This window comes from Elephas maximus, chromosome 8, assembly GCF_024166365.1.
Source record: "Elephas maximus indicus isolate mEleMax1 chromosome 8, mEleMax1 primary haplotype, whole genome shotgun sequence".
NCBI lineage: Eukaryota > Metazoa > Chordata > Mammalia > Proboscidea > Elephantidae > Elephas > Elephas maximus.
The window spans coordinates 6,489,956-6,502,050 of NC_064826.1; the positions used below are offsets into that span (position 1 = coordinate 6,489,956).

General features: G+C 57.6%; 1 protein-coding gene across 1 annotated transcript in view; it reads right to left on the minus strand.

Moving 5' to 3' along the window:
• CLCN1 (chloride voltage-gated channel 1) overlaps positions 1 to 12,095 on the minus strand; it is a 35,843-nt gene that overhangs the window by 22,552 nt on the left and 1,196 nt on the right. Inside the window, exons 2-7 of the mRNA XM_049893817.1 lie at positions 9,833 to 9,953; positions 9,359 to 9,490; positions 8,504 to 8,632; positions 8,189 to 8,322; positions 6,543 to 6,620; positions 5,409 to 5,487 (exon numbers count right to left, since the gene is read on the minus strand). Of these exons, the coding sequence (XP_049749774.1) occupies positions 5,409 to 5,487; positions 6,543 to 6,620; positions 8,189 to 8,322; positions 8,504 to 8,632; positions 9,359 to 9,490; positions 9,833 to 9,953 (673 nt within the window). The remainder of the gene's footprint in view (positions 1 to 5,408; positions 5,488 to 6,542; positions 6,621 to 8,188; positions 8,323 to 8,503; positions 8,633 to 9,358; positions 9,491 to 9,832; positions 9,954 to 12,095) is intronic.

A 12,095-nucleotide genomic window follows, 5' to 3' on the forward strand; every position in this document is an offset into this window, starting at 1 on the left:
GAAGCTCCGGCAGACACAAAGAAAGCAGCTTTAAGCATGCTAAGCCCAAGAGGGTCGACTTTGTGCAGGGGCAAAGTAAAAACTGATGACAAAATGACGTCAAATGTGCTAAGCCTCGTCTTTCCAAAAAAACAAGGAGGAGGCCTGGCCCAGGGACAGCTGTGAACTGGGCCAGGCATCTCCAGCACCCACCTAGGCCCCTGGCAGTCAGGTGCTGCCCAGGGTCCCCATGCCTCCTCCCCACCAGGAGGCAGTATCTCATCCTAGCCTCTTTCTTCCCCTGCTCTAGACCCGGAGTCCCTGGTGGTGCAAAGGGAGAAATTGTTCAGCTGCCAACTGAAAGGTTGGAGGTTCAAGTCCACCCAGAGGCACCTCGGAAGAAAGGCCTGGTGACCTACATCCAAAAAAACCAGCCATTGAAAATCCCGTGGAGTATACTCTGACATACGTGGGGTTGCCATGAGTCAACGCCACGGCAACTGGTTGTTTTTGTTTTTTGCTGCGTGCTCAAATGCTGCATCACTCAGCTCCCTCCAGTCCTCGCCCTCCTGTCCACGGGCTGCGGACAGCCACCCACCGAAGTCCCTCGTGCTGGGGGTGGGGCATAGAGGCTAACTGCCTGGAGTAGCTGCCGCTCCCTGAAAGGGTTCTTAGGGGTCAACTCCAAGGTCAGCTTCTGGGGGAGCCAGCTCCATCCTCCTTGGGTGGGAAGAACCCTCCATCTGTGCTCCCTGAGGACTTGGGGTGACTTGAGCACTTCTCATTATTTGTTTACACTCCTGAATTCTTCAGAGGACTGGAGGGCAGTGGTGGCTCCGTGGCAGAGCTCTCGCCTTCCACGCGGGAGACCCGGGTTTGACTCCCGGCCAGGGTTCCTCATGTGCAGCCGCCACCCGTCTATGGGTGGAGGCTCGTGTGTGGGTTGCTGTGATGCCGAACAGGTTGCAGGGAGCTTCCAGACTATGACAGGCTAGGAAGGAAGGCCTGGTGATCCGCTTCTGAAAATCAGGCAGTGAAAACCCTGTGGGTCACAACGGTGCAATCCACAACCGACCACGGGGATAGCACGGGACCTGGCAGTGTTTTGTTCCATTGTACCTGGGGTCACCATAAGTCCAGGTAGCCCGACGGCAGCTAATAGCAGCCAGAGGATTGAGACTTCCTTGCCAACAACACCCAGTACAGAGCCTGGCACACACTCAGGGCCCCACCCTGACCTTTGGATGTGAGGAGAGGAGAGGACAGGCTAAGAGGGAAAGAGGACAGGAGAGAATAGAGGGGGTAGAATTTCAGACACGGAGCCGGTGCACAGGTGATCTGGGGCAGCAGACTTGGCACCGCCCTGTGCCTGCCCCCAGATCTGGCCCCACGAGGCTGTGCAGGCCTGGCCTGAGAAGGGTGGCCACCGGGGGCAGGTGAGCAGTCTCTCCTCCTCTTCCCCTGTCAGCGCTGGGAGACACACGTTGACAGCAAACTTTGAAAATCCAGGCTAGGCTTTCTTTCCCACAACACGCTCTGGGACGCTTTCCCAGCAGTCCCTCACTGTGGACTTGAGAGTGAGGATCAGTCTCAGTGTTAACAGAGCCAGACGGAACATGGGCTGCTAGGAGAAGTGAGCCTTTGCAACACAGACTGCACTGGGAGCCTCCGTCTTTAAGGCTCGGTGGCTCTGCCAGCCCGGCCACTCCGGTGTTCCCTGGCACTGTTCAGCAGCTCCTCTGCCGGCCCCCTCTGTCCTCGTCCCTACTCTTGCTCCTCATAGAGACCCTCCCCAGGCCACTTTCAACTGGGCCCAAGGCTTCAAACCTCCCATACACTATTGACTCGCAAAGCTTCATTTCCAGCCCTGGCTCACTTCCCAGCTACCTGCGTGGCATCACCTGGCTACCCTGCAGGCAGCTCCAACCCAATGGATGCAGAGTGAACTCTCCCCCAGACTGCTTCACTTCCTGCCGTCCCTGTTCTGGTTACTAACATCGCTGTCCACTCGGTGCCCTTGTTAGATCTGGGGGTTAGGGGAAACCCCTCCTCTCCCTCACCCCTCACGTCCACCACTGGCCACACTGATTGGACTCTCAAGCTCATACTCTGCCCTCTGCCCCAATTCCGACTCCTGCCATCTGTCAAGGCGGTGACAATATCTTCATGTCAAGCCTCCATCCTTCCAACCCCCTGCCCAGGCCATTCTCTCCTGCACACAGCCGCCAGAAAGACTGGGCAAAGATGCAAGGTGCTCAGAATCCCCCCACAGCTCCCTTCCCTAGGGCCACATTCCCCAAAGCCAGGCTTATGCTCCTCTCACCCCAGGAGGCTGCCCTGGCTGGGGGCTGTGTAGGAAACCATTCCCAGGCCTCCTCGTGTCAGCATATTAAACGCTCTAACAATTCGACCATTTAAAAAATACCTGTATAAGCCAGCATTTCCCAACTTATTTCACCTTGGAACGCTTTCTACCTGTGACCTCTATTAATGCCATGAGAAATGTGTTCTTGGAGCCCATGTTGGCAAATGCTGGCCTCGAGACGTGGACGTGGCCCATGAGGCCCTCGGTGACTGGGCCCCCGTTTCCCGTCCAGACTCATGTCCTGCGACTCCTTCCTGTAACCTGTAGTGCTACTTAGCTAGTGTAGTTACTATGGTGGCTTTCAGCTGCTGTCCGGGCAGCTCTGTCTCACGGCGACCCATGGACAACAGAACAAAAGGCTGCTGGTCCTGTGCCATTATCGCGACCCTTGGTATGCTGGAGTCCATTGTCCTGGCCATTGCGTATTTACGGTGCCTTCCAACCCAGGGGGCTCATCTTCCAGCACTCTGTCAGACAACGTTCATTGTGATCCATAAGGTTTTCATTGGCTGATTCTTAGAAGTAGATCGCCAGGCCTCTCTTCCTAGTCCGTCTCAGTCTAGAAGCTCCACCGAAACCTGTCCAGCATGGGTGAGACCTTGCTGGTATTTGAAATACTGGTGGCATGGCTTCCAGCATCACAGCAACACATAAGCCGCCACAGTACGACACACTGACAGACAGGCGGTGGAGTGTAATTACAGCTTCCCAAATCTGACTTAGTGCAGAACACTCTGCCCTCGCTGTCTTCTTTGCAAATTCCTATCATTTAAGTGTCAGACTGAACACCACCGCTCGTGTAACTCTTCGCCGACACCCCCAGAGGCCTGCGGGGGGCTCCACTGCCCTCTTCCCAGGCTGCATTAAGACACTGGTTTGAGTGGGTGTGATGGCTGGTCTGCTTGCCTGTCTACCCTCCACCGTGAGCACCTTGAGAGCTGGGACCCGGCACAGAGCCAGCACGGAGCCAGTACCGACCCGGCACGGAACGGAAGCAGGGAACAGTTTTCATTGTGTTAAACGCTGAAGCGTCTTTCGTTTACTGGTGTAAAGAACTAAGAGTTGACTATGTAGTGGACACATTAGCTTATTACTAATTTTTCTTTCAGAACTAGTCCATGTTCACAGAAAAGCCAGCAACTTCCACCACCTGCAAGAACGTTCACTATTTGCCACCAAAAATAAACAGCTTACAGGCTTTCCCTGCCCGACAACTTCTCATGTCAAGAGCATCGTCTTTGGATGAGCCTTGATGACATGATGCTAAATGAAGTAAGTCAGGCATACGAGGACAGACACATGCGCCCCTTACCTGAAATACCCAGAACAGGAAAACGCAGAGAGATGGAAAGCAGGTTAGTGCCGACCAGGGACTGGGGAGCGGAAATGGGGCATTATGGTTGAAGCGGTTCTTAGTTCCTGTTTAGGGGATGAAATAGTTTGGGGAACAAATAGTGCTGATGGCATATAAGTAATGCCACTGAATTGTACACTTAAAATGGCAAAAAAAAAAGAGAGAGAGAGAGAGAGAGAAATGCCTGTGATTTTCTATGTCTTTCTCTCTCCCCTTCTCTGCATAGGGCAGAGCAAGCCTTCCTCGTTCACCCCAGACATTCTAGCTTTATGCAGAAAATGAAAGTTCTCTTCACTTTAAAGGGATCTGACGGATTCCAAAAAATTTTTTTCTTCCATCTAAAAATTCTCCTTAGACTTTTTGGATTTGAAAGGCTAAAGAGTAAATAAAGGCAAGAGTGGGTAGAGATATCAGTGTGAGCGGTTAACGAGCGGAAATGCAGGCACAAGCCTCCCCTCGAGGGGACTGAGGATGGTGAGGGCCGGAGCTGACCACTCACTGACCAACCGGGGTCCCCGAGCAGCCGTGCAGGGGGCACCATGGCAGCGGCCGGGTCAGCCGGACCGGTTCTCGCAAACCTTGACTCTCTTCCGATCCCACTTCGGCTGCCTTGCAGGCTTCTCTAGGAAAGGGCGGTTGCATTGTCACAGTGGAGAAGGAACCTCCAACAGCTGCTGCTTGTAAGAGGCACGTGCCCTTCCCCTCATTTTGTTTCTTCAACTGTCAACATGGCATCGGAGGAGCGACGTGTGGAACCGTCCTCTGGAATCTGCTGATCACTGATTTTGATTAGTAAACCTCAGGTCTGATTGCCTCCTCTGAGCATGCCCACCTATCAGTCATCGGTGAGGAAGAAAAGGACTGGAAAACTGCTGTTGGCCTTACGTCCGTACCCAGTGGCTGAGAAGTTGACCCCCAACTCATGGCTGCCTCTTGTGTGTCAGAATAGAACTGTGCTCCACAGGGTTCTCGGTGGCTGATTTTTGGCAACAGATCCCCAGGTCTTTCTTCTGAGGCATCTCTGGGTAGACTCAAATCTCTAACCTTTAGTTAGCAGCCAAGCATGCTCACTGTTCGCAGCCCCCAGGGACTCCTTACTCCTGTGGAGGAGCTAGCTTCATTCTAAATTCATTACAAATATCAAGGGCCGGTTATCCTTTCCCTCCCATCCCCAGTCCTCGTTGAAAGCTCACCAAGAAGCCAGGTAAGTTCACCTAAATGTTTTTTCTCGCTCTGTACCTCCTAAGTGATAATTCCCTTTAACTCCACCTAAACTCTTACATCTTTACTAAACCACCACAAAATAGAAGTGTCCCTTTGGAAAAGGAGTGCAGAGAGCGTCCCTGTGGGAAGGTGTAGCAGGTGCAGGGCAAAAACAGGCAACATGACCCCTGGGTTTTTGTACCAGCAGGGGCCATAGGGATGACTGGGTTTCAGTCCCTGCCTCTGTGACCCAGAAGACAAATGCTCAAGTCACGTACCCTCGCTGCACTTGGCCCCTCTCTCCTGGAGTACCTGTCTCAGACAGCTCCTAGAAGATCTAAGTGCAAAGCCCCTAGAACCTGGCAGGCTCACAGTAAACCATCCCTAGAAGTCAGCCTTCTGATTATATTCAGTGCACTGGGGCTTCTCGCACCTGGGGGCCTGACAAACACTGTCTTGGGGGCCAGGTCGGATACCTGGCTGGTTTGGGAGGGGTAAGTCACTTGCCTCCAAGTGGGGTCCCAAAACAACAGCCGACTCCTACCGCACAGCCGACAGTCAGGATGTCTGTGTAATAGTACGGCTGCTACTGGGGGAGAGACAGAGAGACAGAGGGGCGGGGAGAGGCAGGGGCAGGAGAAGGGTCAGCAGGGAGGGAAGGGGAGAGGGGCAGGAGAGAAGAGGGGACCGCAGGGAGGGGCAGGAGAGGGACCAGCAGAGAGGGGACAGCAGGGAGGGAAGAGGAGGGAGTCAGCAGGGAGGGACAGGTAGGATGAGAGCCCAAAGTCCAGGGAGCCAGGGTGGTCCTCAAGCCCCCTGTGGCCCCAGAGCTGTCCAGCCCCATGGCCAAGAGAAACAGTGATTTTAGCAAACAGGAAGTCAATTCATAACGTAAGACCAAATAGGAAATGAAATACAAGTCAGCAAATATATGGCTGGCAGGGAAGCCAATAAATGATAACCAGAGAGGGACTGAAGAGGACCATCCAGGCAGGAGCCAGCTTCAGACGGTCAGCACCACAGAGTGAGTGTGACATGGCCATGTCTCTGAGGACACACAGGCCTAGAGCTCTGGCCTGGGGACCAGGCTACATCCACAGCCCCTCGCTGAGCCCCTGCAACCCACTCAGGCCCCAGGGGGTGGGGGGGTGGGGGGAGGAAGGGCAACTTGCCTCCAAGCGGAGCCGCAAAGCAGCATCCCACGCCCACTGCACAGGCCGATACCAGGAGGTCAAGCTGGCTAGGCACGGTCTGCAACAGAGGGCAGGCGGGGGGTGGGCAGGGGCACAGCACAGAGACAGGGATGGAGGGGGTCAAGGACCGCGGAACGGGGAGGCACGGGGGGTGGACATGGGCACGGCACAGAGACGGGGGGTCAGGGACCACAGGACGGGGAGGCACAGGGGGGCAGGCAGGGGCACCACAGACAGGGCACATGGGGCGGGGTGTGGAGCACACGAGGGGGGAGCTGGCACAGCCTCTGGAAGGAAGAGCACTGTGGGCACAGGCACAGTGAGCAGAGGTGGCTGTGGCAGCACAGTGGGGACACACAGTGCCCCCCTCAGCATTGCGGCCAGCCGAGCCAAGGCAGCTCCCGTGCAGGCACACACAGCCCCACTTGCTCTCCTGGCTCAGCCTTACCTCATACACCCCGCAGAACACGGACATGAACTTGCTGAGGACAGCAGCACAGATGCTGGCAATGTGCACAAAGGGGCCCTGGAGAGGATAGCACGGCTCAGGATGGAGACCAGGCGGCGCTGGCCCCCACCAGTCACTCAGACGCTGAGCCAGACGCTGGAGGGGGGAGACATGGGCTCAGGGTGGAGACTAGGTGGCACTGGCCCCCACCAGTCATTCAGATGCTGAGCCAGGCCCTGGAGAGGGGGGACACGGGCTCAGGATGGAGACCAGGCGGCGCTGGCCCCACTGGTCACTGAGGCACTGAGCCAGGCCCTGGAGAGGGAGGACACAGGCTCAGGATGGAGACCAGGTGGAACTGGGCCCCACCAGTCACTCCAGCCAGACCCTGGAGAGACAGAAGGGAAAGTCGGACCTCTGCCCTCACAGAGCCTCACCCCAAGAGGAAGGGGCGGTGCTCCCCAGAGTGAGGGCATGTCAGATAACCCTAAGGGCCGAGAGGGAAATGAAGGGGAGTGAGGGTCAGAGGGAGACAGGCGAGGGTGGGGTGGGGGTGCATTTGGAAAAGGTGTGGGGGAATGCCTCCTGAACAGGTGTTATAGGTTGAACTGTGTCCCCTAAAATGATATGTTTAAGTCCTAACCCCTGTACCTGTGAGTGTGACCCTGACTGGAAATAGGGTCTTTGAAGGTGTTGTCAGTTAGGTTAACATGGGCTCATACTGGGGTAGGGTGGGTCCTAATCTCTGTGACTGGTGTCCTTATAAAAGAGGAGACAGGCAGATAGAGGAAGGATGCCAGGACCTGGGAGAGAGGCCTGGATCAGATCCCCCTCAGAGCCTCAGAAGGAATCCACTCTGCCAGCACCCTGATCTCAGACTCCCAGTCTCCAGAACTGTGAGACGATACATTTCTGTTCTTATAAGCCCCGCAGTGAGTGGCACCTTGTTTAACCTCCCCCCCAACCACCACCCCACCCCCAGGACACCAAGAGGGCAGGTTACAGAGAGGGGCAGTGCCTGGAACAAGCAGAGGGAATGAGCTGTGGGAGTGTGCAGAAGACGAGGCCTGAGACAGAGGCTGGGACAGAGGAGGGCCCGTGCGCCGGGCGAGGCTGGCAGGACGCCGGAGCCAGGTCCCAGGGCTCCTGGGCAGGAGTCAGGTTTGGATTTCATGTGAAGCAGAACGGGCCATTGGGCGCTCCTGAGCAGGCCTCAGAGGCGGCTCTGGAGGCTGTGCAGAGAGCGACAGGGGGCCGGAGGGGGCAGGGACACGGAACCAAAGCATCCTTCTGGGGCTCAGTTGTCTCTTCTTGGGACAGGGATTGGGCTGGGTCACCGGACATTTACCCCAGGGGACACTGGCAGGAGCCATTCTGGTTGTCACGACCGGGGGCTGCTACTGCCACCTAGTGGGCGGAGTCTGGGAGTGCGGTTGACCGTCGGGCAGTAAGAGCCCAGGATGCCCCAGAGACAGATCCCATGTGCAGTGTGTCTCTGGGCCCAGGCATGTGCTCGGACATTCTGCCACCCCACCCAGGACCAGGGCCTGCCCACGTGCCCCCTCGCCGCTGCCTGGCTTCGGTCCCTGGTCCCATGGTTCCTCCTCAGCCGGCTACCCGCCCAGCTCCCCCTGGTGAGCACCCACCTCTTTGCCCACGGGGATGCCGCTGCCCAGCCCAGCGGTCAGTGCCACCACCTTGGCCACAAAGGCCTTGATGGTCAGGTACTCCTTCAGGACGACCCCGCGGAGAATGGTCTTCATCTCAGGAATCCCAGAGCCTGGACGGGCCAGAGCCGGTCATGGCAGGCTGAGGTAGTGGCTCTCGGGAACTGGTGCTTGGCTCTCAGGAACCCACGGAGGGCAGGTGAGGGCAGGGATGTGGAGCAACCCACAGATGGGGGGCCCTGTGCTGGTGGCTGATGGGCGGGCCCATGGCGCGTGGGGAGGGGTGGTTCTTACCAACAGCCTGGGGGGAGATGAGATGGCAGAAGAGGGCACTGAAGAGGATGAGGACCAGCGGGAAGGTGACCCAGGCCAGGAACTGCAGAGGGAGGCTGGGCTGCATTTGGTAGTAGGTCCACTTGTAGGCTGCAGACACCGGCCGGGTGAGCAGGGGGCAGGACCCCGCCCCCCCAGGGCTGCCCACCTGTGCACACCCAGTGTGCACAGGGCCTTCTCGTGCCCCGGCTGGCCTGTCTCACCCCATAAGATGGCACCTTCACATTTTGCTCACGGGCACCTGAACTGCAGAGGTGAGGAGGGAATTCACGCCCCAACTTTGGGGTGGGTAGGCACGCTGCTATCCCACACGAATGTGGTGATGTGAGCGTGTCCTCAGAGCCCCTCGGGACCAACCACCCGGGTCCCAGGACTGAGGGGTCGATGGGACCCAACTTCCAGTGGCCGCCAAACAGACTGTGGGTCGTGGTGACCCCATGTATGTCAGAGTAGAACTGGGCTCCGTGGGGTTTTCAATGGCTGCTTTTTCAGAAGTTGATTGCCAGGTCTTACTCCCAAGGCACCTCGGGGTAGACTTGAACCTTTAGCCTTTTGGTCAGCAGCCGAGCACATTAACTGTTTGCACCACCCAGGGATTCCCGTAACACGGGAGTCCTGGTCAAACCAGGCTGAGTCTGTTACTGCTATGGGCCCCACAGCCTGGGAGGTGACATTGAAAGGGACATGAGAAATGGCTCTGGTCTTGTCTGTGGCCTTAGGTTTCTCCACCAAGCCCATCCAGCTTAGCCCCAGGTAGAAACTCTAGAAACGGCCCCAGTCGGGGAGAGGCGGAGGTGAGGGCCGGGCCAGACCTACCCTGCAGGCTTTTGGCGCTGACATAGTCCATGCTCCAGCTGACCAGAGCCATGAGCAGGCCCAGCAGCACCAGGAAAATCCAGTCTTCCCCCAGCTTCCTTCTCACGACATGGCCCAGGCTGTGGAAACAATCTAGGTGGGGGTGTGGGGGGAGAGCAGTGACCAGGTGGCCACGTTGGGTGCCAGGCTGGGAGGGGAGGGGCTGGCCCCCGGGGTCTTGTCTGGAACCCATTCATGGCATTTTTCTTCGCCTCTCTGCCCACAGCCATCCAGTTCTTTCTGGACACTGGAATTCCTAAAGTGCTGATTTCTTGGAAGGGTGGGGATGTGGATGCTAGCGGACAAGGCAGCATGAAGTGGGGGGTGCCTGCTCCCACTACTTGGAGAGTGCTTGTGTGGGGGGCATGCAGTGGGACCCCCAGTTTCCTTCCTGGCCCCGCGCCCCCTCCTGGCCCCACACCTTCTGAGTCTCACCCTGGCACTTGGAGTAGTGGTCCTTGTCCTTGCTGTCCACTGTGGTACTGGAGCCTGTCCACTGAGGCCCCCCCACGTCCAGCTCCTTCTCTGAGAAATGTCCTTTGTGGTGGCCATAGATCTGGGCAGAGGGACAATGGACATGTCTGTGTGTCATTAAACAGAAGAAAGAGCAGATGGGGGGCACATGGACTCAGAAAAGCAAGAGCACCTGTGAGCTCCTGGGCAATGAGGGCTGGCATGGGGTCATTGTGGTCATCGCTTTCCTCAGCTCCCTCTGCCATCCCTGCCCCTCCCCGCACCACTTTCTGCCCCCCCTCCCCCCGCACTGCACTAGTCCTGGTCTACGGGCGCTTTTATCCCTGCGGTGTTTCCCCGAGGCAGTGGTCCAAGGACAGCTAAGACAGGCGTCGCCATAGTGGTCTGAGCCTGGGTCCCCAGCACTAAGTCCCCCCTCAGATCCTGGCGTGGACGGCGAGGATGGGCTGGCCCAGCCCGTGGTGACCCCAGGTTGTCCCTTGGTTCGTTTGCACAGACAGGACAGCCTCATAGGCAGGCCGCCACTCCTCCCCCAACATGAACGCATCCTGGCTGCGTCCCTCCAAGCACTGTGGCAGTGGTGGCAGCTCAGGGAGGCCTGGGGAGGCTCTGATTTCACAACCCCAGCACAGCTTAGCCTTGGCCCTGCCAGCCCCTGACCATGCTGCGTGTCTTCTGAACGAAGCTGGTGATCAAGGAGGCTGCTCTCCCTCCAGGCCACCAGGAGCCCAGCACACACCCTCCACAGGTCTTATCTCTCAGGCCAGGCTGGCGAGGGTGAGGAGGGGTCACATCCTGTCACACCCTGGACAGGAGGTGCCCTGAAGAGTGGAGACTGGGCAGCTGGTTTGGGGCTAAATGCCCCCCAGCAGGGCTGGGGGAGGGGAGTCTGTCAGGGATTGAGGGGTGAGGACAAGAGGAGTCATAGCCAGTGCTGGCCAATACTGACCACTGCTGAGGCTGGTGATGGTACTCAGGGGTTCTAGACCACTCTGCTTCTCTTTAAGTTTGAAAACCCCCATAAATAAAAATTGAAACCCAGCCTCCTTTGTTTTCAAGGCCCTTGGGGACCAGTGCAGCCTATCCCCAAATGTACTCCCCCTCCCCAAGCCCCGTGCTCCATGAGAGGGCTTCCCTGTCCCAGAAAGCACCACGCTTTCATTTTACTGGAATTGTCCAGCCCAGTGTGACTCAGGCGTGGAGAGGAGCCCTAGGGCCACGAGGCAGGGCCTCTCCGTCCAGCTCCACCTGGTGTTTAGAGGCCTCATGCAGCCATCTTGGCTGCAGGCAGCCCTATCTCCCCAACCAGCTGACATTGGTTCATGTCCCCTCCCCAAGGGTGACCCAGCATGCAGCCCCAGGAACTGCGCTTAGGGACTGCACAGCAGTGCTGAGATGGGCAACCCAAGTGCCTTGGAGTCGGCCCCACTCACGGTGACCCCGTGTACAACAGAGCCTGCGCCATCCCCATGGTCGGTTGTGGGTCGGACCATTGTGATCCACAGGCTTTGCACTGGCTGGTTTTCAAAAGTAGATGGCCAGGCCTTTCTTCTTAGTCTGTCTTAGTCTGAAAGCTCTGCTAAAACCTGCTCAGCATCCTGGTGACACTCAAGCTTCCGCTCTCAGACAGGCGGTGGCTGCACATGAGGTACGTTGGTCGGAAATCAAACCTGGGTCTCCCGCGTGGAAGGCGAGGATCCTACCACTGGGCCACCACTGCCCCGGCCCATCCCGAGATCCCCAGAGCCAAGAGGAGCCTCGGGCGCCCCTAAGCTGACACACTGCTAGACACTGGTGCTGGTTCCTCCATGTGGCCAGGGCGTTCAGACTGACCACAACCTATCTGCTGCTCCACAGTTTCACCTCTACCCTGGTGGAGCCCATTGCCCTCAGCTGCCACCCCAAGCCCCAGAGGGTGGCTGTCCCTGCCACCCCTGATTGGGTGCCTGTCCCCCCAGGTGCCTAATGCCTGGCCAACCTTCCCACCAAGACATTTGGTTACGTTTCTCCTGCTCTTGTAACACAGGTGTCTCTGGGCCCTGGGCTCCAGCCAGTCCGTTTTCTCCCCCTCATCCCATTCCCTTTGCCTCTGTCTGTGTATGTGTGTGTGCGTGTGTGTGTGCATGTCCGCGGCGGAGGGTGGACTGAACCATCGGGGGGGGGTCTGCCTATGGGGGTGTGGATGCACAGGTGTGAGTGCCATGCCAGCCTCTGGATACTCATG